Genomic DNA, 26,051 nt, shown 5'->3' with positions numbered 1-26,051 from the left:
CATTATTACTTATGTTATATATATATATATATATATATATCATTTAAAATAACATCATGCATATCAGCTGCATTAATCTCTTCGTTTCATACACATGTTATGAGGCCTAATTTTGCACAGCCCTTTGTCTCTGGGGTCAAAAGTCTCATTGGTGTAATATCAAGGTACTCTTGGTCTATAATCCTTTCACTTGCAGATCAGATAAGGTGGCAGATGAAAAGAGGAGGGGAGCATACCAAGACATGGTGTCAGACTTTGACCTCAGAGTGGAGATCCTAGTGCTGTGCTGATCTCTCGGCCTCTCGCCGGCTCTTGCTGTCTTCTGGTTTAGACATGAAGATTTATTTTGCTCCGGCTGATGTGCCTCTGGTTAGAAGGATCCAGACTGCTGTCGTATTACAGTGGGTCTTCTCTTTCCTGGCGCTCGGTAAGTGCATGTGATTTTATTATAGTCTCTTTGCAAAGCCATCAAGTGTTGATCTTGAATGAGATCTAATCACAGTCTGTGTCCTGTCTCTTACATGTACTGCAATAGTCATTGCTTTTTAAGGTAAATACTTAAACTTAAGTTTAAAGAGATTCTCAATAGAATCCCTTTTACAGTGTTTCTACTTTAAGAAAGATATTGTAGCTTTATTGATGTTCTGCATTTAGATAAACTGTGCAGTTTCTGTATGCTGATTTGTGATTGGTCCATTGGCTCTCATGTTTTAAAGGTAATAAAAGCTGAGAGCAAGAGTATAACCTCATACAAATGCCTCTTTCTAGAACACATGTTTTCACTATGTTTTGTAAAAAGCAGGAAAACGTGTTGTATCAAACATATTTTGTTCTGTTTGTGACCATGTAGGCCTTTAGCAAAGCACCAAGACAGGTCAAAATCTCCAGGTCAAAGTCTTTGGTTGGAAAGATCCTGACTGTAGATGTATTTGAGCTGATGTGTTTTCTTTCAGCCTGTGCATGTGTATGTCTAATGCACCTGTGTTTATTATCTGTATAATTTTTGCAGCCCCCATCTGTATTATACTGTTCTTCTTCCTACTCTACACTCGTTTCTGGCTCATCAGCGTGCTTTATGCTATCTGGTGGTACATCGATTGGGACACACCTTCACGAGGAGGTAGAAAAGTGCCCTTTCTGTGTCGAATGCGTGTGTGGGAGTACACGAGAGATTATTTCCCTATAAAGGTGAGTGGGCGGATCTAGTGAAGCATAGCAAAAGTGTTGCTTGGTTGGTGGTTGACCTTTTAAACATGATCAGAAGCTGATTTTGTCACTTGTACAAATTGTGTCATATGAACTAATTTGACCAGATGACCAGGGTTTGAAATGGAGCTTATAAAAACAGAATTGCTTTATATGTCAACAGTGTCTTCTTTGTTGTCATTCTTTTTGCTATTATATGCATCAATGAATATCAGCATAATAGAGCTTTTACCAAATGAAACCAACGCATTGTTGTTGCTCCAGGGAGAAAAACAAGGCCGAACCATTTAGCTGTACAGATAAACAGTGATTTGCAGGTTTAAATAATGGGAGAACAATGTAATACTGCCATCTAGTGTCTATTCATTATCTGAAAATGGTGCAAAACCCAGAATCCATATATATTTTTTTACAGAATGTTAATAAGCTCATGGTAGTATTTAATATAGTGTGTTGGTTTGCTTAAAATATTATTGTGTTGTTTGAAATATGTTCTTTGTCTGAATGCATTTTAAATATATTATAATCTTTTGCATTGATTTAGATATGGTATTGGTTGTCAAATATATGTGGAATTACCATACATTAAACGGTTTAGTTTTCATTATTACAATCGATCGTTGTATGTAATAGTTTTAAAAACGAAATTCTAAATTGCTGTACCTCTCACAAAACATTATTCTGGAAAAGAAAAAGCATCAGAATAATTGTATTCCCGTTTTGAAGTGAACATTATGCACTACCATTCAAAAGTTTGGTATCAGTAAGATTTTTTTTAAAGAAATTAATACTTTTATTCAGTAAGGAACCATTAAATTGATGAAAAGTGATAGTAACGTTTACATTTTTACAAAAGATTTCTATTTCAAATAAATGCTGTTCTTTTGAACTTTCTGTTCATTAAATATTCTTGAAAAACTTTTGAATAGTTTAGAGTTTATTTTTCATGCATCTGAGGTTTAATGCGGAGTGCACTAATAATCAGTAGAGAAAATGTATACTGCAGATTTTGTCTGTAAAATAACTTGCAAATAACTTTTAGGAGTACTTTTTGTATTTGGAAAGTTTAAATTAAGCTGATAAGTACTACAGTATTTTAGTGGCCAACCTCGCTATACTTGTACTCTTGTCAATCTTGATGAAAGGTTTTGTTTTTCTCAACAGAGTGCATCAAAAACTAAACTGATTTGATTAGCATATCAGGGAAATGTTATCGCTTTGGTAGTTGAACCCTTGATACAATAATTGTCTTATCTGTATGTACCTGTCCATAATGATAGTGTTTTCACCTTCTGAACAACAGAGATGGCATATGGCCTTAGAAGACTCTCTGTGTTCAGAGTGAATGAGTAACTCTAAACACTGTGGGGGATTTAAACCCCTGTTCAATCCAAGGGTCATGGCCATGATCTTGAAGGGAGACAAAAATACCCATCTCTATCAAAACAACTTAACAACTTAAAGAATCAATGTGATGATTATAGACGTTATTTTGATTTGTTTTAAAGGCTTTGTATTTTTTTTATCATTTAAGTTAGTGATTATTCAATGGGCTTTGTATAAATCATATGAGCTCAACCATTTACTTACAATTGTAATTTTTTCTAAGAAATGTCCCTTTTTGTCAATTCACCAGACAATCTGACTTTGTCCCAGGATTCGCAGGAAGCACAGCATATGACTAAATGCGTCATTAGTATTAAAGAGGCCTTGCTGTAGCTACACAGAGCATTTGTATTCAAAGTGAATAATTGATTAAGATGAAACCTTGCTTCAACCACCGGTGCAAATTTTCCCTCATCCGTACAAAACCTCCTGATCTGAAAGCAGATCAGGGATCTTGGAAAAAGCAAACCTTTGCTTATGCACATGAATATTGAAGGTGACATGGTGGGAATTTTGTTTCCTTTAAGAAAAGGAAGTGTCTGAGTTATTAAGAACCTACCTCCACAAGTGCAGTGTTATTTCATTATTGGTAACCGTCTTAATAATGGTGTGATGAGAACTTTACATGGTTAGCAGTCAGAAAAATTTTTTTGTGTGTGAGAGAGAACATACAGTAGTTAGTGGACGCAACCCTTGCAAGCCAACCAAGTCGCAACCCTCGCCTTTGGTGGATATTAAGTGCAGAATGGATAGTAAAAGATCACTGAATGTATGAAAATGTGTTTCACACTGCACTAACAGTACAGTTCATCCTTTTCTTAGAGAACAACTATTTGGTTTTCTCTGAAAAACTGTTGTGTTGGAGATTCCGATCGTGGTTCTTGGAAATTCCTGGATTTGTTCATGTCAAGCCAAAGCTACAGTAGCCTACCTCAAACACAAATCAGTCTGGCTTGAGTCTGATTTGGCTGGTACTGTTCTGTGTTGCTGATAAATAGTTTTAGTATTCTGTTAACACTTTCACTGTAGTGATTGGTATTAATAGTTAAGTATTAGCAGATCCTAGATCAGTGTGTAAGGTCATAATAGAGCCCTATACAGCACCGCATTGCACATGAACAGCACATGATCAATGACCTTTGATATGAAAGAAACCATATCAAACCTATTCACATTCTTTAAAATACTGAAGTTATTTACATTAACTTCTTTGTCTCTTTACTAGTTGGTGAAGACAGCTGATCTGGACCCTAGGAAGAACTATGTGCTGGGTTTCCATCCTCATGGTATTCTTGTGGCTGGTGCATTTACAAATTTCTGCACGGAGGCGACAGGTTTTAGCAAACTCTTCCCTGGGCTGAGAAGTAACCTTCTCATGCTGCCTCTCTGGTTCAGAGCCCCCTTCTTCAGAGACTACATTATGTCTGCAGGTCCGTTGCCCTGATCATAGAATATTGTAAAAGTGTATATTTATTAACATTATAACTTATCACAGAGACAACAATCTTTAATGTAAAGTGCCTCAAAATATTATTTTATATATTGTTTTACTATTTACACAAGGCAAAATGTGTATAAATAGCATAATGTACATTTATTATTTTATTTCGATGATGTAAAGTTTTTTTTTAGTGCTATTATTACAGACAGCTGTGTGTGTGTGTGTGTGTGTTCCAGGCTTGGTACCATCAGACAAGGAGAGTGCCAGCTATCTGCTCCAGCGGAAGGGAGGTGGGAACGCTGTGGTCATTGCAGTTGGGGGTGCCCCTGAGGCTTTAGATGCCCATCCTGGTGACTACACCGTACACCTGGCCAATAAAAAGGGCTTCATTAAGCTTGCAATAGAGCATGGGTAAGCGGCAGCTTTTTCCTGATCAATTAATAGTACATAGTACTAGTTTCTTGTTACATTCACATTGGTTGTCATAGTAGTCATTATTTGTAAATTGACTGCACCATTTATCATCTGCAATACCATTGTGTAGCCACTAGATGCCTGTATAGCCCTATATAAAATATATTTAAACAGGTTTGTGTAATCCCTAGTTGCTAAGAAATTGTCATCACACATGAATTAATTTTATTACATTTTGATCTGGATATATGGTTAGATATTATCAATGACTACTTTTTGTCTTTAACTGTTTTTGTTTAGATGTTTTATTGATGTTGTTGTTTGAAATGTTGATTTAAAGTGTCAGTTTTTGCATTTTTATTTCAGTTACTTTGTTACTATACCAATATTTTTTAATTGGCCATTAAAGTTTTATATGTGAATATTACACAATACACTGATTCTTTAACAATGCATTGGCACAAAAACGCATAACCTTTTGGACCAATTTTGCAGCATGATTTCTCGACTGCTACAAATACTGCCCTAACAAAATACTGATTTTATGCACATTTTACCAATATTTTAAATTGGCCTTTTACCTTAGCTTTATTGCATGGCAAAAAAACAAAAAAACACCTTACCTTGTCAAAGCATTGACAGAACCCATTGATCTAATTGATAAAAAATTTTTATAGCCTACTTTATTGCCAGAAATCACTTACATAAAGGTGCTTCACGATGCCATAGAAGAACCTTTTTGTCTAAATGGTTCCATAAAGAACCTTTAACATCTGAAGAACCTTTCTGTTTCACAAAAGGTTCTTTGTGGCGAAAGAAGGTTCTTTAGATTATAAAAAGGTAAGAAAGAGATGGTTCTTTAAAGAACCTTTGACTGAATGGTTCTTTGTGGAACCAAAAATGGTTCTTCTATGGCATCGCTTGAAGAACCTTTTGAAGCACCTTTATTTTTAAGAGTGTACATATCAGAATGTATTGATATAACAATTCCTTGAACAGATATTTAACAGATAGGAAGAACAAACAAAACAGGTATGAGATTATCATATCAATAACTTAAAGTCTTCACATAAAATCTTTGTGTGTTTTGCTTTACTATTTTTCAATCCAAGAAGTAACTTAATATGTTTCATTTCTACCTTGAACAACAAAAAAATGTGGCTTTCCTTTGGCCCATTTCTGTTTATGCGTATGGTATTTCCCCATAGTCAAACAAAGATTAACAATTTAAAAGCCTCAATTGGTGATAATCTTTGTCTATTAAAATAACACAAAACATCTTTTTCAGAAACAGAAACGTAAATGCCTAAAGATTTATAGAAAAGACCTCCCAAGTAAATCCAAAACATTCTGCTATAAATGCAGTTAAAAAAAAATTAATAGACAACATTTGGACTCCAATCCACAAAAGTCACATTTGGTATCAGTAAAAAATCTTAGGAAAAGTACTTTAACAGGATACAGATGAAGTATTTTAAAATGTACTTCACTCACCTTATTAGTTATACAACATTTTTTATGCAACATCCATGCATATTTCCACTCAATGCACTGAAATCTTGAGTTCCAAAATGTTTTTGAGGAAACATTAGAGCTATAATCTTTTAGTAAATTCCTAATAAAGTAATTATTCCATCTCCTGTCTGTAATATTATCTCCATTAATTGCAATAACAGGTTTAAGACTCCCCACAGTCTCCTTATTCACATTTGATTTAAAACAGACATATTAAACTGCATGGTATAGCATCAAACACTATACAGTATTCCTTTGGAGTTATCGGAATATTATGCCTATAAAGAAATTCTGTGAATGTGTATACAGGTGTCCATTTGTATTAAATAACTGTTTAACAAATATATGATAATTTTCAATCCATTTCTGAAAAAGCAAAGTTTTGCATTTAAACGTTATATGTTTGTTTTTCCAAATTATACATTTATGAGAAGAAAAATTATGTTTATAGATAAGCACCCATGAAGAGTAGAACGTGCTTATGAAAATTACTTAATCTAACAGGGATCTTACTAATATTAATTAAAAATTACATTGTAAAACAATGCCACCCATTTTTTCGAAGATTAGATTTGGGATCAGATACCAAATTTGATCTTTTAATACAAGAAATGGCTCAGAATGATCATCCACTTCATGATCTCTATTCTAATTCAATCTCAGTTTTGCTAAGCAGAAAATTAAATAAACTTTAAACTTCAAAAATAATTATTGATCCATCTGTTCTTCAAAATTGTCTTTGAAGTGGTAAAGTCAAGCACATTTAAACCTCCATCACCAACTGAATTAGTTAAGGTACTTTTTTATGTAACGAGACTTATTTCTCCAAATAAAATTGAAAAGTTGTGTTTGCGCCAGTTATTCATTGCCAGATACTTCTCTTGAGCCACAGTCGGTCAATTCTGAAATACAAGCTTGGACCCAAACTAAAGAGATTGATTAAGAAATTGTACAAAAGAAAAAAATTTAATGAGGCAGAATAAAAATGTTAGAAATGTACAATTTATGTGTATAATTATTAAACAGCTCTGTTTTGTGTCAGGGTTTATTTATTTAGTGATAATGATTGCGTACATGATCTCTTACTTATTTTCTCTCTATATTTAGCAAAAAAATTGGTTTAAAATCTATTTGTTTTATTTTTCCTCCAGTGCAGATTTGGTACCTATATATTCGTTTGGAGAGAATGAGGTGTTTGACCAGTTGGAGAACCCTCATGGCACCTGGCTGCGATATATTCAAGAGCGTCTGCAAAGCATTATGGGCATTTCTCTGCCTCTCTTCCATGCACGAGGAGTTTTCCAGTACAGCTTCGGCCTAATGCCATACAGAAAACCCATCAACACTGTTGGTAAGCGCAATCAAATATTAGACAAATATCATCATTGTCAGGTCAAGGTTAAGAGTAAATTAAAGCCATATTCTGAATCTGTGCCAATGCAATAACCTCAGATGCAATAACCTCTCTCTCTTTTCTTAGCCTTTTATTTGTTGTACTGTACCAGTGCACAAATCTTATCTATTACCACTTTTAGCCTACTGTAAACAGGTCCAAATCATTGCAAAACTTTGATAGTACAAGCATGGTATTTGCTGAAATGTCAGACATAGTCATGTCAGCAAACGTGAGGTGAATCGGTTGCTGGGCCTCACAGATCTATCGATCATCTATCTGTCTGTCTGTCTAGCTATCTAGCTAGCCATCTGTCCGTCTGTCAATTCATGCATTCCATGCATTCAGTCATTTTACCTTTGTGTTTTCAGTTATGAAGGTAATATTTTAACTGTCCTTTCTATCTTCTTCAAGTGGGTAGGCCGATTCCAGTAGAGAAAAACAAGAAACCAACAGCAGAAGAACTGGACGTGTTTCACCAGCGCTATATGGATGAACTCACACACCTGTTTGAGGAACACAAAGGAAATTATGGTGTACCTGAAGACTCTCACCTGCTGTTCCAGTGAGAGGATCACTGAAGCGACTCTGAGATTGTGTATGTATGTGTTTATGAGAGAGAGACAGAAAGAGAGTTATGTATGTCTAGTTTAGTCTCAGTTGTATATTGTCAGCTTTTAAACCATTGCTGTTTTTGTTGTCAACCAGTAATATAATATTACATAATAAAAATAGAATTTTAATTTCCTGATAAATGCAATGTGTAATTTACAGCAGTTGATGTTTACACATGTTCCAAAAATTGTAATCATGTAAATTAAATTTTCTTCATTGTTTTAACTTCTAAATTAATTGGTTTTACTCATGTCAGAAATATAATGTAATATGGCAAATGGAACAAAAGTAATAACTTTTACTGTGTAAAATAACTTTATAACTAATAACCTTTACAGTTCTACTCTATATGCTTTAAAGCAGCATGTCTGAATAAATCCACACCAGTTTTACTACTCTGTCTGTTTGAATGATTCGGGACACAGAGCCGCTTAAGTTTCTCCACTGACTCCCAAAAGACGCATCTCTCAGGATGATTGCAGTGTATAAAGGTCACTGGACATTACAACATGTAGTAAGACAAATTTAAGAAGGAACTTATTCATCTGATGGTGTAAAACATGAAAGTCTTGACATCAGACAGATAAACAGATTGACAAATGCATCAATTTAAAAAAAATTATTTAAGTGCTTTTGCATTAGCTCGGTAAGCTTTTGTCCCGAGGAATTTTCTGTATGCTCACAAAAGTATTGCATTCCCAGAGAAACTTTGTGTTAGCTCACAAAACATTTGTAAATAAAATCAGGTGTGAGGAAAACCTATCACTGGTTTTGTAAGCCAACCCAAAGTTTTTGAGAAAATATTTACTAAAAAAATTAAACTTTTCCTCCAATCCTTTTTTTTTTTGTTTACCATTTTTTCCATCGCATCTGTGGTGTAATAACTAACCCTGTTGCTCTTTAAAAAAAGCATTGGTCAGGGACACAGTGCATGATAGTTACTGTACCTGGAATCTTTGTGCTAATCTTTGTGTGCATCTTGATATGTGTGTACTGTATGTGGGGTAGGGGACATGTGTGCATGCTTTGCGGCAGGGCATGGAGGTGTGTATGTCTATAAACATGTGTAGGTATGTTTTAAGAAACTAGTGTACTTTGATCCTATTATGATCCTAATTTTGGTTTTCAAGAAAAACAGTTGTGTAACATCAGATTTGGCCTATCAGAGATATAATGTAGTCTGCATAACATGAGTCTCCCATATCACATATATGATATATAAGTGATAATTTATATATATTTTAAATAATTATCTTTTATTTAAAAGCATCTGGTTATGCATCTGGTTTCTTGGGTGCTTTTTGACCCAGAGGAACATAGATAATTTGTATGGAGGATGTATTTACACCACATCTCCAGCCCGATATCAAATTATTCTATTATTATTATTATTATTAAATCCAATTCTATTATAATTTTTTTCCATTCTAACAATTTTAATATAGTATGAAATGTCTCTCTTATCTTGATCTGAAAATCTGATATTATCATTAATTGTTCTTTTTTTTAGAACAAAAGAGCAAAGCACAAGTAGACCTGATGCTTAGAACATTTTTTATCATTTCAACAGCTCCTTATCTGCACCAGTGGGCAAAAACATGGACAAAACTACACACTTGTAAGAATACTGTTCTGTTTTGTCCACTTCTGCCACATGGACATCACCTTGACATAATCACCACTGATAAGCTACCCCTAAATGTAATGCAGAAACTTTCATTTTCTGTGAAGCTGCTTTGCAATGATTTATATGGTGAAAAGCGGTATATACAAATAAACTTGAATTGAATTGAAAAACAATCTATCATAAAGAAGCTGCAAAAACATTATCTGTTTGACCATCCGATAATATAAGACATATAAGTATATCAGTGTACATCAATTAATGCCAACAAATGTTCTAATCCAGATTAAAGTTCAAAGACCAACTAAATGATCTCTGCTAAATGGACCTTTGATATTGATACAGTACAAATTACAGTTAGCTTGTGTAATTTACCGTCTAGACCGAATATATTTCCTCATCAAAATTGAACTGTCTTATTATCAGTTTTTACCTATTGTGACATCAGATATCAAAAAGTAAATAGTTAAACATCATAAAATATTATTCATATTTCATAAACTTTAATATTGCAAAAAAAAAGAAAGAAAAAAAGTCCCTTATGGACATTCAGTCTGGCAGGCTGCTATCTCTCACTAATTTCACTTTTTCACTCTTTAGTTTCTCAATTCTGAGGCCTATTGAAGTTTTGTATAATTACAAAGTGTTATTTCAGTCTTGGTGTAAATTAAAAATTCAAGTTGAAACACATGAGAAAAAAGGAGCAATTAATGATTGTTTTTTATAAAGAGTCATGCATGTACTGGTCATCGGGAGCACCGGGACATCTCACGGCAATTTGTACGTATTTGACAAGGTGGCTAATTCGTATGAATTTGAAGTCTCTTGATCCATTCAGATGCGACACAGAATTGTGTTATACAGTCGTGTGATATGAGAACATTAAAGGTTCTGTAGGGATGCTGGCTGACAACAGCCACGACAATGTAAACTGCATGACGAGGTAAAAAACATAATTACAAGCTTGTAAATTCAGAACCATAGTATTTAACATGCAGTTATTAACACTTTACAAATAGCCTGTGGTGTTTTGGCAGAAATGTTTTTTATTATAAACGTTACTCTCATTACTAATATTGGGGAATATTTTACTTTTATAGTTGTTTTTGTAGTTTCTACATGTTTCGTTTTTTAAAATGACGAATTCCATAGTTTATTATTACTTATAAAAACCATATAACCATGGTAATGAGGACCATGGTTTGTGACCACCAACTTACTATTACTAGTCAGCTAAACTCTTAATTTGAATTGAAGTAAAATGTTAATTAAGTAAGAGCCTGATTAAAGATAAATAGTGTCTTAAATTAGGTGTTAACTGTTTAAAAATGTTCTTAAAGGGATAGTTCACCCAAAAATTCAACTTGTCATCATTTCCTCACCATAATGTCATTCCAAACCTATATGAATTTCTTTCTTCTGTGGAACATAAAAGAAGATCATTTGAAAAATTCAAGAATGTTTTGTCCATGCGGTAGAAATCAAGGGTAACCAAAATGGTTTGGTAAAATTTTACAAAATATCTTCTTTTGTGTTCCACAAGTCATACATGTTTGGAATGACATGAGGGTGAGGACGTTATGACAGAATTTAATAGCAGTGCATTTTCTGCATTCCAGCTCAAAATCAATGCTTTACTGTCAAGTGCATTTCTATGTGACAAAAATACATTAGTTTGTTGCATTTGTTGTGAATTCAGTAATATCTATCATTATATGTTTCTGTCCTGTTTTATTTATTCATTTATTTACTCCAATTTAAGGCCCTATAACCCAGCAAAACACTCACAGGGGAGCTCATGTGCCGGATGGGCTGGATTTGTACAGGGCCGAATTCGAACCCCAATCCAGTCCTGTAAAGTGTAGACATGGACAATCAGTGTTGGGCAATAAAGCATGAGGGCGGGGCTAAAGTCTCCTCCACCTGATTGGCTGGGCACCCATTCACGTCTAGTTTACCTTCACAGACCTTTTAAAGCCTCTAGGTCAGATGAAGCTATAACCAAACATCTCGGCACGGAGGCTTTAAAGTTTGAAGAAATTCATCAGACAGGAACGGGTTTTTGCAATTAAAAATTTGACAACTTTTCGTATTGAAATATCGCTGACAGCGAAGGCGGTTATAGTTTGATTGTCAGCGCTTTGTATGCCCCTCCCCCTGAGGCGCTTAAATGACAGGCGCGCGCCTGTGAGCTCGCGGCTGACGCCAGCACAGAGAGAGATGCTGTAGACCAGCGCAACTTCCACCAGCGAGATTTATTCTGTTAAATGTATTATTCGTGCCTCAACCATGAAGACCATACTCGCTGCGTATTCCGGAGTGAAAAAGGGTAAGCTAAATATTTTGTGAAATAATTTCATTTTAATTTAATTTAGTGTTATCATTTAACACAATTTAATAAATGATTGTTCTGTATATACATGTTTTATGTGTATGTTTTAGATATATATTATATGTATGTAAACACACACACACACACACACACACATATATATATATATACATACTGGATAACAGGACGTCCTACTACCTAGGATGTGATCATAGTTAAGTTAGACACTTAAGTGAGATTCATTTAGTCTCCATCTTGTTCCAATCATCGAGAGGGAATGAGAAGTGTTACATGAGCATCAGTGTCTTACTTTGTGTCTGATGTTTGTTGTTATTTTCAGTCAGGATGGACTGTTCAGTTAAAATGGGATTATGTTGTCTTGTGATCTGATCTCAGTGATTGTAAGAGAAGTGTTATGTATGTGTGCTTCAGTACTGCATCTAATCTTTTTTGCACTGTGTAAAATTGGCTTGAGTTTTGTGAATAATGAATTAGAAGAAGTATCACAGTGTTGGTTGTGTGCTGTCATTCTTTTGCCACTCATATTGTCACTCATGCAATAGCAAAGAGTCATTACACTCTTAAAAATAAAGGTGCTTCACGATGCCATAGAAGAACCTTTTTGTCTAAATGGTTCCATAAAGAACCTTTAACATCTGAAGAACCTTTCTGTTTCACAAAAGGTTCTTTGTGGCGAAAGAAGGTTCTTTAGATTATAAAAAGGTAAGAAAGAGATGGTTCTTTAAAGAACCTTTGACTGAATGCTTCTTTGTGGAACCAAAAATGGTTCTTTTATGGCATCGCTTGAAGAACCTTTTGAAGCACCTTTATTTTTAAGAGTGTAGTTGGTTATTTCATACATCTTCAGAGAGTTTTTTTCTGAGATTTTAGGAATTATTTGGCATTAGATAACATTTTATGCACAAAAAACAACCTGAATGACACCATTCTCAATGGACATCATCCCAGTTCGTCACAGTCATGATATGCATGTCAGCATTTACTCCTAGGCTACAGACAGACCTTGATGTAGAGAACAAGCGTTCCCACAACATTAAGATGGTTAATTCCAATTCTCCTTTAAATCCCATATAGGCTCAGGCTCTAGCATCCTCTCGGCCTTACACGACCTGCCCTCCGTCCCCTGGCTGACACGATCCAAGATCATGAAATATCTGCAGGTGATCTCTGTCCTGCAGTTTGTCATCACATTTCTTGTCATGGGTGAGTGGAAGAGTTAAATTCATTACGAGACTTAAGTCGGCGACTGAGAGAATTTACAATGTAGTACTTGTGTTGCCTTAATGAACTCAAATGAATTAATTTCAGTGTTTATGAATGTTAAAAAAATAGTTCTCCCAAAAAATAAATAAATAAAATAAAATAGGATTAAAAATGTGTTGAAAAATTTGCAGCTCACTCACCCTTCATCTTGGTCATCCAAGATGTAGTTGAGTTTATTTATTCATAGGAACAGATTTGCAGAAATTTAACATTACGTATCCTCTGCAGTGAATGGGTGCAGTTAGAATGAGAGTTCAGACAACTGATAAAAACATCACAATAATCAAGTAATCCAGTCCATCAATTAATGGTTTGTGAAGTGAAAAGATGTGTGTTTGTAAGAAACAAATCCATCACTGAGGACTTCAAAATGTAGCTAAAATATGAGTCCTCTATCCATAATATTGCTCCAGTGGAACAGCAAAACCAAAACCATTCTAAACAAATATGTTGGTGAATTTTGATATGAGAGGACAACTGAGGATGGTCTTTTTCACTGGAAGTAGTAGATTATTATGGATTATGGGGTATTTTGGCGAGAAGTGATGGTTTAAAGTTAAAATGGCTTGAAGGTTTTTTTTTCTTACAAACACACAGCTTTCGCTTTACAAGATGTTAATTGATGGACTGGAGTCGTGTGGATTACTTGTGGAATATTGTGATGTATTTATCAGCTGTTTGGACTCTCATTCTGACGGCACCCATTCACTGCAGAGGATCCATTGATGAGCAAGTGATGTAATGCTACATTTTTACAAATCTGTTCTGATGAAGAAACAAAATCTACATGTTGGATGACCTGAGGTTTAGTAAATTTTCAACAAATTTGCATTTTTGGGTGAACTATTCCTTTAAAATCTCAGCTCTCTATATTTTCAGCTTGCTTTATAGATTTACGTCCACTCTAAATACTCTTTTTGCTCTTCTAGGCATTGGCTGCTTGTTGCTGCTGATGTACATGTTTTGCACAGACTGCTGGGTAATTGCCGCCATTTACACCGCCTGGCTGATCTATGACTGGAACACCCCTAAACAAGGTAACCTTTTCATTCTTTTTGCTGATTAAAGCACACCATTCATGATTCAATCTCTTCAGAAGTGTAGGATTCTTGTTGTGACTGTGTTTGCATTTGTATTCTTTGTTAATGTTCCAATATCTTAGGAGGCCGCAGATCGACCTGGGTGAGAAACTGGACTGTGTGGAAATACTTTAGAGACTATTTTCCCATAAGAGTGAGTGATTTTACGTCTTATACAACGTCACAGTTTAAGGAAATAAAAATAAAGGCTTAACCACTGAACAGCTAATAGTTACATAAATAAAGATTATCCTCAAAGTAGAATTAGGAAATATATGGACTTTGCAAATGTCAAAGTACAAATCCTCCAGCATTTATATATAGATTTAAAGGGGACAGTTCATAAAAAAAAGATTCCATCATTATTTACTCGCATCTAATACTCACATATTCTTTTCCACACAATGTCGTGACATTTTACTTTGCATATACATTGTTGTTCAAAATGTTTTTTTTGAAAAATGCTCACCCAAATTACATTTATAAACAGTGATATTGTGAAATATTATTACAAATTAAAGTAACTGCTTTCTTTTTGAATTGATTTTTAAAATTTATTCCTGTGATGGCATAGCGGATTTTTCAGCAGTTATTATTCCAGGATTCAAGAAACATTACTTACAATTATTAAGGTGAAATTGTTCTGCTTAATAGTTTTTGTGGTAACTGTGATAATTTTTGTTTTAGGATTCTTAAATAGAAAGTTCAAAGGAATACAATACATTTTTTGTAATAATGTGAAAGTCTTTACTGTCACGTTTGAACAATTTAATGCATCAGTTCTGAATAAAAGCATCCACTTGTTTAAGAAAAATTTTACTGACCCCAAACTTTTGAATGGTAGTTTTTATATTCTAGCCAGCGTAAAATGTGTAAATATGCATTGATAACTCTGTTAAGTGCAAAGGGGAAAAGATAAAAAATACATTTTATCAGCCATTAGTTTCGTCCTGTTCTTTTCTCTGCTTGACATTCCTGATGGGTTGGTTGGATCTTGATGTGAGTTGTAAGTGCACTGCTAGACTTTGCTCATCCTGATCAGTAGAAACTTAATCACTGAGCACTTGTTTTTCTGTTTGTCTTGTGTCTTATTTATATGCGTGGCAGAGTACAGGCCTCTGTACAACAACTAGGTGATACAGAAACTTTACTAGCACTAAATTATGAGCCAGACACATTATTATCATGCACAGATTAGCATGAAACAAATATCTGCACGATGAAAGAGAATAAAAGTAAACTGTTAACTCACTGACACACTTCTATACAATATACAGTAAATCCTTAGTAAATACTGGTCTAAGAAAAAGTTATTTAATGCAAATGTTAATTTAAAGTATTCATATTCAATCAAAACCACAGTCAACACTTAATATAAAAAATATACAGTATATGTGTGAGTCAGTCAGGACTCAAAGAAAGGCCCTTGTGTGTGCCAGTTGGCTTGGACGTTTACCTTGCAGAACACGTAGTGTGTTTGGTCACATGATGAAATCATCACTTCTCCTAGTGTTACAGTGCGTGCCAGCTGCGATCTTGATGATCAAATCAGACCTATTTCAAACAAATTTGTGGAGAAAATGGGTTCAAATAAGAACTAGATACACCTATAACTAGATATTTTATTATAAAAATATTATAGATAAAAAACTTTATCTATAATGTGTGCTTTTGACTTGGACCAATAAGCATACACCTGGCAACCACCCATTATTCCCTAGTAATCACAAAGCAATCACGTCTGAATCGGGAGAGAAATCTTCACAGATCAAGCACTGTTTATGAGCGAAAACAGTCCGAAACCATTCTAAACAAATATGTGGATTTTGATGTGAGATGACAACAAAGGATGGACTTTTTCACTGGAAGTAGCAGTTTATTATGGATTATGGGGTATTTTGGTGAGAAGTGACGTTTACCTTGCAGAACACGTGTGTTTAGTCACATGATGAAATCATGAGTCTTGCTCTCAAAAACAAGGGCACCGGTAAACATTCCATAGACTAGACTTTCTCTAAGCCTCCTCCAGACAGTTATACCATCCCATCTGACAAAGCATCTGTCTTAAAACCTTTGTTTTTTCATCCACTCATGTCATTATGCAATACTGCCTGTTTGATTAGCTGTTCTTACGTACACAGGCTATATGCAGCTTTTACACTCTGTACATACTCTTCCTTGTAAGATTGCATTCATGCATTCAACTGTTGCTCCATTCTAATATCTTCTGCAAGTCTGTCCTTAATTATCTGCTGAAAAGAATATATATTAGGACAGCAGATTAGTGCTTAATGATAATTCTTGATAAGAAATTGCGTTCGTGAACAATATAATGTACATACAGGTTTATTGTAACTGTGTCTGAGTTAAGAGCATTTATTGCCTTAAGATAAAGTGTGATAATGTCCTAAATCTAGGAAAATAGGTCTGCTTAATGCTAAATATATATTCAACAGCTGTTAAAATGAAGTTTAATCAGTTAATTTAATCATTTACCACTGCGATTTTTAGCATCACATCCTGTCTGTATATTCATACAAAAACCATTGCAAATGTAATTTTGTCATTGCAGTTGAATTAATAATTTTTCTTTTTAATTTTTCTTTGATTATTTGCAGCTCATTAAGACACATAACCTGCTTCCCAGCCGAAACTACATTTTTGGCTATCACCCTCACGGCATCTTTTGTTTTGGTGCTTTTTGTAACTTTGGGACTGAGGCCACAGGATTCTCCAAGATATTCCCTGGAATCAAGCCGTCTCTTGCCACATTGGCTGGAAACTTCCGCTTGCCATTGTTTAGGGATTACCTGATGTCTGGAGGTACATATAACTGCATATTAGTTTCATTTTGTGGATTAAAGCTTTCATGTATTCATTGCCTGCAGTTGCATCATGTGACACTGAGTGAAGATCAAACTGACTCAATGCATGAAGTTCAGTTTTGGCTGATTAAAAAGAGGACCATACTTGTCCTCTCTGTGCTTTAGATAAGAATCCTGTAGTCTATCAAGGACCTCTGAGCTTTGTCCTATTGCGTAGAGAAGCACAGCCCTGCATGTGCTGATGTCAATATTTTTTGAAGAACTTCTGTTGAAACCTGCCCTATGTACCCGCAGATTGATAGAATTTTCTTCCACTCTCTTATAAGAAACAAACGTTAATGGTTTCTTAAAAAATGTCAAACAAATGTTTCCTCAAAAATTCATATAATATAATATAATATAATATTGACATTAAATGTAAATGTAAATTCAATAAATTCTATTAAATTCAGTCAAGTCGGACTTCATGGTATTTAAAACAGTGGTTATACAAATGGTAATCAATCCGCAAAAAAAAAAAAAAATGTATAAATGAACCTGGTTACTATACTTCTACTAGGCTATAATATAACCATTTTTGTAAAGGAATAATAAATAAAGAATGACAGTCGTAGTTGTAGACCATGGATTTAAAAATGTTTGTCAGTCGAACAACAGTTTTTTGACCTAAATATTTTGACCTAAACATATTTAACCTACTTGAAGTACCCGCTGAGATTTTAAGTTATTATTTCAATAAGTTAACAACACACTTGCATTTTTATGGTTCTCTGATGTTGATTAATTGTCATATTAAACAAATACAGGTAAACAAATAAAATATTTCATTTTTATTAAGTGTTTTGTTTTATTAATTGTTTTTATTTGAACGTTTTTATTTAGGCTAATTAAATTTGACATTTCTGTGATTTGTTTATTAGCTTTTCATCAACTCAAGAACGTCCTGCAGTTCCTTCATAAACCCCAGTTTGGGAAACCCTGGTATAAACTTGACCAAAGACTCTATTCCCTTCTGTTTCTCAGGTATCTGCCCAGTAAACAGAAACTCCATGGACTTCCTCCTGTCTAGTAACGGTACAGGCAACGCTGTGGTCATTGTGATCGGAGGGGCTGCAGAATCTCTGGACTGTGCCCCAGGAATGAACTCCGTCACGCTGAAAAAACGCAAAGGCTTTGTGAAACTGGCCCTCAAGCAAGGGTGAGAACTACAAATCATTTCCCTCACCACCTTCCCAGCACTGTTTACTTCAGCACTACTGGCTTACTCCACAAACACAAGTCAATAAAGTTCTTTGTGCCGTCTAGGTTTATGTTGGTAGTAGTAGCATGAGTTTTTTTGTTTCAGGTGAAGCAACACAAAGCCTTTAGAAGTAAGCCCATGTTGGGTTAGCAAAGCAGTTTGGAGTGAAGTAGCCTATTAAGCCAGCTTTTTGTGATCAGAAATGCAGAGAAACAACATGAAATCTGCCAACATATTTGCTCTGAATTGAGCTACATCATCACAAAGCAATAGTAATACTGCAATCCTCAACTATTCAAATCTCAGAAGCTTATAGAATAAATAAGCACTTTTAGACAAGTTCTTAAAGGGGTCCTATCATGCTTTTTCACTTTTTCAACTTTAGTTAGTCTGTAATGTTGCTGTTTGAGCATAAAAAAGATCTGCAAAGTTACAAAGCTCAAAGTCCAATTCAAAAGGAGATATTTTATTTAACAGAAATCACTTTTCAAAAACTACAACGAATGACTCGTTTGGATTACATCTCACAAATATCGACCAATGGGACGAGACCTGGTTGAGCTGCACTAGAGAAGGCAAAGAGTGTTATCACTACAGTATGTCGGAGACACGCTAGCTTTCCCAAGACAGATGAACTTAGAGAGGTCACAGTCATCCGGGTTTAAATTGCACTCAAATTGATTTGATATTGACACAATATTTACACTGAAGAAATTGATTTGATATTGACACAATATTTACACTGAAGCTGGCAGGCGGCTATGGTAAGGGTCATGACATTTCCCAACCAGGCGTCGAGTGCTGCCAATCACAACACACACTGGCCCAGCTAACCAATCACAGCACATTTCGTATTTCAGAAGGCGGGCCTTCATTTGATACAGGAACTATTCGAGCCGTTCATGCCAGACTGGGGAGAGAGGTGTTGTAATGTAAAATATGTGAAAAATAATGTGTTTTTCGAACAACCTAGTATGAGAGCATGTTCTAGTACACCCCCAAAACAAAATCAAGACTTTATAAAAGAGCATAATAGGACCCCTTTAAAGTGCAAATTCTTCTATATCTCACAGGATTTAAGACACAATTACACTGAAACAGTTATGTAAAATTAACCATTGCAGATTCTCTTTGTGCTTTAAAATGTATCTTTCTTTGGTGTCTTTCTTTGTCATTCTTATAACCTGTTCTTGTTCCCCTTTCAGTGCTGATCTGGTGCCTGTCTACTCATTTGGTGAGAATGAGGTTTACAAACAGGTGATTTTTGACGATTGCTCTTGGTGGCGTACGGTTCAAAAGAGACTTCAGAAGATTTTAGGTTTTGCCCCCTGCCTGTTTCATGGCTGGTACCGTAGAAGGATGAACTCCACCGCCGGTCGGGATCTCGTAGTGTCCGCTGGAGCTGTCAGCAGTAACCCCGGAGCAGCATCATCCAGAGTCCTGCATGTGGAGCTCACATCACAACAGGTACACCTGCAGCATCCAGCCATATGTGCCCGCATATACAGTGTGTGAATGTTTAGCGGATCTGCTTGTGCATGTGTCACATGTCACCGGATGATCACAACACTGGGCCTCCATATCCAGTTAAGCTCTGGTCAGCATTTATGAATGCAGTGGAGTAAGAAATAGAAATAGAAATATGAGAAGCATTAAATAAGACGTTAATGTTAAAGAGCTGTCATGTTCATTAAATATACTAGACCGGTTATACAGTGTAGTGTCTGGCTGTCTTGTCACGGTGGATCTTCAAACTCCAACACAAATACAAAATAAACCCGACAGAATCCTAATATTTATTATTATTCATGCTTCAAAGATTTTGAAACTGGCTAGGAAGGTAGTGGTGGTGCTGTGCTTATCTCAATTGCACTGCAGCGTTTTGACAGCACTGACATAAATGACTATAAATGATGTCCTGCTTTAAGGTTGGCACACATTGTTTTGGGGGTCTAGTCTACAGAAAGACCCTAGTTATGAATGCTTGGTTCACTTGGTTTCTTTTTAGAGTTTAGTAGTTGACATTAAATGGTTTATCAGCCAGAATAAAAGTATTATTGTGTTTATATTATTTTTGTTTATTTTTTTTAATTTCTATTAATACATATTTCAGGCAGTACAGCCATATTTTGTGTTGTTGATGTAATGCTTGATATTTCCATTAGAGAGTAGCTGTGATTGTGTGTGTTGTAACAATTGCAGTGTTGCGAAACCCACAGCACTCATACATGCTCTGAATCTGAGTGTAGACTTCAGTTATGTGGAATGATAGTCATGTCCTGCAGAAATCGTCTGTTTAATCACATTGCTGGTTCCCGGGAAGTGTTTTGGGGATCACAGGTTTTCCTGTTAAGCAGTGTGTGTTGATGACTTGGCATTCTGTGAGGGGAATTGTTGCATTACTCAATGCTGCAAACATTATTGTGTCATGGCTTTAAGCAAAGAGTGGTTTCTTGCCAGAAGAACCAAACCAGATGTTTTTTTTTGTGCTATATATATTATAATATAATGCAATATTAAATATTTACATTTAGGTTTATTTTTCTTTTAAAGGGTTTCATGTAGGGCTGTATGATTAATTGAAATATAATTGCGATATGGCTTAATATGATTATCAAATGCAACATGCACCAACCATCTAACCAATCTTGCAATGAAAAGTATGTATAAACCGGCTGTTGTCAACAAAAGAGAACCTTTAGGGGCTCCCTGCATTATTATTATTATTTTTTTAATCTTGATGGTTTCAAAAAAATGGAAACATTCATAAATATTTGTATTGCAATTTTACAGTTGTACTGTACAATAGAATAATATCAATTATTATTGTTTTACCTTAAATGCTCATTTTTTACTTCACAGTGAGATATTACAAATATTGTAATATTTGTAACATATTATAATAGACCATAACATTGTGAACAAGACATATTTCTTTTTTTACATTGTAATTTAGTAGTAGTATTAATAATTTTATATTAATAATTGTTTAGTAGTAGTAATAATAATTGTTTCATAGTCATATTGATATATAATCTGAAAACTTTTTGTAGCGCTACAAACAAGCATTGCATTTGTTGCAAGCATTTAGAAAAAAAATCACATTTGAAATTTCAAATTTTTATCAGGGAAATTTTACAGACTACAACCTTTTCACCAATGATAGCCATCTCCTGTTCGGTTAAAAACAGAAAGCACGGTTACCAAAAACTGAAATGTGAAACCAAATGTGAAGTCCCTATCACATGACAGTGGCTCGTCAGAGCTTGTCGCACCTGTCTGAATTGTATTTTACGGGAAACGTATGGGGAAAGTTTATTTTTGTTATGACACCAATTGCTTTGTGAGTCACACCAGTCACTTGTGACTCTCTTACTGCTTGAGGCAAAGTCCTAAAGGACCACTGTTATGGACTACAGATGACCTCTGTCACACCCTTGAACGCTGTTCTTTTGTTGTGCAGCAGAATGGCATTGCTATTTATTCACTGTGATGCAATTCATCAACTTCAGCATTAAGTCTAGCTTGATTTGGTGTTTCTGTTTCATTAAGCTGTTTGAAACAGCTGTGAACCGCCTAATAAGGGAAAGTTGATCGTACACTAGTTTGTTCCTGTGCTAGTTAAGTAGCCTGTTAACCTAGTAAATTGTACCACTGAAATTCTGCATTTCAGAATCTGGGACAAACTGACCCTGGATGTTCCTCAGTTTTTTGTTGTCTGAAACAAGACAGAAATGGGGGAAAACTGAACAAAGTGTGGTGTTGTTCCTGTAGCTTCAATAATCCTGTGGGGCATCCCATGACTTAGATTTAGTATGTAATGCCTCACGGCTGGTGCTGGAAATTCTCCGTGGCTGGTTGTGATGAAAGCCGGTCAGGTGAAAACTTTAGTGTGCTGAGCTCTCAGATAATGGCTGTGGCCCTGTGCTTTAAATCCGGCCCTTGTGAATGGTAACTCTGGAGTTTCTCTCCATCTCATGCTCTGTAGATTAGGATCATGAGATCAACTTTATCTTTTATGTGTGAGGGGGAAAAGTGTATATAATTGTAATTATTTGTGAAACTAATGGTTTTTGATCAATATTTACAATGAAATTGTAACTTTTATTTAATTTAATTACATTTTATTATTATTATTATTCTTTTTACACACACTCCAGTTGGAAAACCCATGCTTTAGACAGTTTCAACAGTAAGGAGTGATTTATGCAGAATGCATCCTTGAAGTCAGTCTAACCAGTTTTTAATTTCTTTTATATGTAAACATTCTGGCTGTGTAATTATTTGAGTGTTTGGGACTCATCATGTTTTTTTTCAGTGTCCTGTGCCATTAGCAGCTAGTTTTTAAGACGCAGAGTCAAGTTGAAGTTTTAAAAACACATCTTGAGACCCCTGCATTCTGTTTCATTCTATTATGCTCCATCTAGCTGTTTAATGTAAACACCATCAAAGAAATGTTCACATTCATGGTTGGGTGAACCTGAAGCATGTCAAATTACACAAGGCTTCTGACTACTTATGCAACATCCTTTCTGTGGTCACATCGTAAACCTATTTTATAGGGTCTCTTTCTTGTTTTTTCCTCCTTTTTAAGCTACGAAAGCTCTTATTATGGTGAACCTTTCCATGCCTACAAGATCCTTTTTTTCCCTCGGCTCCTTCAAAGCAGTGGATTTGTGCCCGATGTGCGGCATTGATGTCATGTTTTGGTCAGGGTGGACGACTTGGCTTTGTGAGGACTTGGCTTTGGCATTTCGTCACTATGTGACGTGACACTCACAATGATGTTTTGTTTCTGTGTGTCGGTCTGTTCCTGTTCACTGTCAGTTATTTATGATGAAAAATGGAGAACTGTGAAAACTACTAAAACTACTACTAAACATTCAGATTTGATTGCATGTAAATGTAAATGGGAGACTTGATGTCAGTGAGTTGGTCATGATGATTTCCATTGACCGCTCAAATGGCATTTGCAAAAAGCCACTGTAAGCTCATTTATACTGAATGTTTTTTTTCCACATATGTGTTTGTGTCTGATGAATATGTACAGACCTGTTATGAAAGTAAAGTAATAGTCAAATGGCATCTTTAAAACACTAATATCGTCTTTGTTCGTTTCTCTATTCTCGCTCACTAACCAGCTTCCTCTCTTTGTCCCAACAGAGGCGTTTACGTCACTTGCGGAGCATAGCAGCCCGTAACATTGTGAACAAGAATGGCTCTCCTCTTCTTGACACTTACTTCACCCTTCACCTCTGCCAGGAAGATCGGATATCACGAGGTGACTGATGCCAGCTAAACGGGCTGCTACTCTCGGATTGTTCACTTAATTTATTAATTAAAGTACAGTGTGTAATTTCTGTAGGGGTTGCACAGACTAATAGACTAGTCGACTTCAATGCTCTGCCATGACGCTTTAAGCTTGACGCCGACTAGTCACTGGTCCTATAGAGGGCGCAACAGGATAAGAAATCTTTGAAGGACTTCCAGATTTACACTCCGTTTCCAAACAGTTAAAATGACAAATAAATGCATACTCTGAAAGCGCTCCACAAGACATGTGTGATTATATTACTGGATGCTCGAAATTGAACGGGAGAATGCACGTTTTAAACTGCTTATTGTACAGGTAGGTAAGTTAATCGCCGTTCTAATCTAATGCGCTGCTGCACTGTAACGCACACACATTACAGACAGTAGCTGTACATCACGCGCAGATCGCACGCGCACAGAATCATTCAGCGCGTAATTGTATTGTCAACACTGTTCTGTGAAATAGCTTTTAAAAACTGAAAAGTTCAAGCATATATTTCCCACAGCTTCACTACTAGTAGAGAGACGCTGCCAGGTAGAATTAATTCACACACGCAATTGCTCTCACTAATGCATTCATATGAATGTAATCTTTACTGTGCTACTTTATCTGTATCTGATTTAGAATGAGCAGAAATCTGTGAGAAACATAACGACTCAAAGACAAAAGAACTGTTAAAAATGAGCTGTTATAGGAGCAATAGCCATGCGGGCAGCGCTGTGTCATATGCCATAGCTGTGCACAATGTGTTTGTCACAGCTCCAGAGTTATTTGTTCATTAATGACGTCATCAGCGACTAGTCGACTTCGACTCGACTTTCATCACATAAAAGTCGACTTTAAAAAAAATCAGAAGTCGTTCAACCCCTAAATTTCTGTCTCACCAGTGACACCAAGCAAAATCACAGAAAGTAACTGACTGTTTTCAAACAGTTTTTCCAAACAATCACCCTGTCTTCCATTGGCCTTTCAAGAGATGGACACACCCCCAGACTCGCGCTATTGGTTGAGCTGTTGTCGGGCTGGTCATACCACTCAAATAAACACTACAATGTTTTGATAGCCATAGTGTTTATACTTTACACATCTGGAGACATCAACCTATGATTTCTGTACTTGGTTATCTCGGTATATTAAAAATGGGATATTAAAAATATATTGCAAAGCAAATTTAAACTCTAATTAGAAATAAATGATAAATGCAATTCAAAATGATGGTTTTCTACTTCAGTAAATGTTAAAATGTGATTACTTATATGATGCAAAGCTGAATTTTCATCATCCATTACTCCAGTCTTTAGTGTCACATGAAGAAATCATGCTAATATGCTGATTTGGTGCTCAAGAAAAAATTCTTATTTTTATCGATGTTAAAAACAATTGTGCCGCTTAATATTTTTGTGGAAAATATAAAGTATAGAAATAGAAATCTTTTGTAACTTTGTGTCTTTTCTTTCACTTTTGATCAAATTAATGTATCCCTTTCTGAATAAACATATTCATTTCTTTACAAACGAAAACTTACTGACCCTTAACTTTTGTATGGTATTGTATAGTGTAAGTCACACTGAATTTAAAAGCTTTTGAATGACTTCTAACATTCTCTTTTCCTTTTCCAGATTTTTATAAGAGTGAAGTCATCCGAGACTCATTGGTAAGTGCTTTTGTTTTCATATGGAGTTTGGTCATATGATTTAATGCCCATTATTCTAAAATGTGAAACAAAAGACAGAGCAAAGCATATCATAGCTTAGCAGCGTGGTGTAGTGTAACATGATATAGTGTTGCATATCAGCATTGTCTCCTCTGGATTTATGTTCTGCTGTTGTTGGATAAGAAAAGTACTTTTTTTTTTTGGTGTAATCACAAATGTCCTTAATCTCTGTTAAAGCTTGCAGGACTGCTTTAAAATTTACCATGGTAACCAAAGTTTATTGCTGTGAAACCACAAAAAATATATTGGATCTTCAAACAGTTTAGGACACTTTCAGAGTCTTTGTCAATTTTATTTTGTCATTTTATCTTATTTGTTAATATTTGTGGCTGCTATTGGCAGAAATGATGGTTACCACAGTATATTTTAGCCTACAGTGTTTTTTTGATTTAAATATTGTCCCTTAAAGGTGAGGTGTGTTATTTTTGTTATGCTAAAATGTAAAAAACAGTGAAGACAGTGGCTTTGTGGTTGCTTACAGAGTCTGCCTGACAACAGCAGCAGTGCCTCAACCAATGGTGTGAGTTTGGGGCGGAACTATCTGTTTGACAAACCAATGGCAGATGGGGGAGTGTGTGGGGAAACCTTTTTGAAAACAGTCATAATTTCTGGTGCAGAAATTACACACTTCACCTTTAAATTTTGATGAAAGCATCAGCAGGTACCATA

General features: G+C 35.3%; 3 protein-coding genes across 4 annotated transcripts in view; all 3 read left to right on the top strand.

The window, feature by feature from the left end:
* The first annotated feature begins 291 nt into the window (after positions 1 to 291).
* LOC107579037 (2-acylglycerol O-acyltransferase 2-A-like) lies at positions 292 to 7,924 on the top strand. Its single transcript, XM_016264925.1, has 6 exons — positions 292 to 427; positions 1,010 to 1,188; positions 3,818 to 4,022; positions 4,270 to 4,444; positions 7,114 to 7,313; positions 7,770 to 7,924. Exons 1-6 carry the CDS (start codon positions 334 to 336, stop codon positions 7,922 to 7,924), a joined length of 1,008 nt encoding a protein of 335 aa, XP_016120411.1. The 5' UTR covers positions 292 to 333.
* Positions 7,925 to 11,583: 3,659 nt separating this feature from the next.
* LOC107578632 (diacylglycerol O-acyltransferase 2-like) lies at positions 11,584 to 19,707 on the top strand (the record flags this gene model as incomplete). Its single annotated transcript, XM_016264578.1, has 7 exons — positions 11,584 to 11,923; positions 13,022 to 13,150; positions 14,140 to 14,247; positions 14,373 to 14,443; positions 16,908 to 17,112; positions 18,138 to 18,312; positions 19,560 to 19,707. Coding segments are annotated over exons 1-7 (876 nt in total), but the record flags the coding sequence as incomplete, so codon positions are not given.
* The window catches only part of LOC107577365 (UV radiation resistance-associated gene protein-like), a 120,370-nt gene continuing 114,023 nt past the window's right edge, over positions 19,705 to 26,051 (top strand). For both annotated transcript variants that reach the window (XM_016263457.1, XM_016263450.1), the window contains exons 1-3: positions 19,705 to 19,821; positions 23,518 to 23,635; positions 25,288 to 25,322. In XM_016263457.1, coding sequence (XP_016118943.1) covers positions 19,714 to 19,821; positions 23,518 to 23,635; positions 25,288 to 25,322 — 261 coding nt within the window. In that variant the 5' untranslated portion in view covers positions 19,705 to 19,713. The remainder of the gene's footprint in view (positions 19,822 to 23,517; positions 23,636 to 25,287; positions 25,323 to 26,051) is intronic.

Source organism: Sinocyclocheilus grahami, unplaced genomic scaffold (genome assembly GCF_001515645.1).
Source record: "Sinocyclocheilus grahami isolate Dianchi unplaced genomic scaffold, SAMN03320097.WGS_v1.1 scaffold32.1, whole genome shotgun sequence".
In the NCBI taxonomy this organism is placed as follows: domain Eukaryota; kingdom Metazoa; phylum Chordata; class Actinopteri; order Cypriniformes; family Cyprinidae; genus Sinocyclocheilus; species Sinocyclocheilus grahami.
Note: the sequence above shows the minus strand (reverse complement) of the source record. Positions and strands in the feature narration are given on the sequence as shown.

What these genes read in the sequence shown, in the direction of transcription:
- LOC107579037 (XM_016264925.1), top strand. Translation starts at nt 334, where the DNA reads ATGAAGATTTATTTTGCTCCGGCTGATGTGCCTCTGGTTAGAAGGATC. An exon ending in GAGATTATTTCCCTATAAAG is followed by an intron (nt 1,189 to 3,817) that starts GTGAGTGGGCGG and finishes TCTCTTTACTAG; the next exon opens with TTGGTGAAGACAGCTGATCT. An exon ending in AAAACCCATCAACACTGTTG is followed by an intron (nt 7,314 to 7,769) that starts GTAAGCGCAATC and finishes ATCTTCTTCAAG; the next exon opens with TGGGTAGGCCGATTCCAGTA.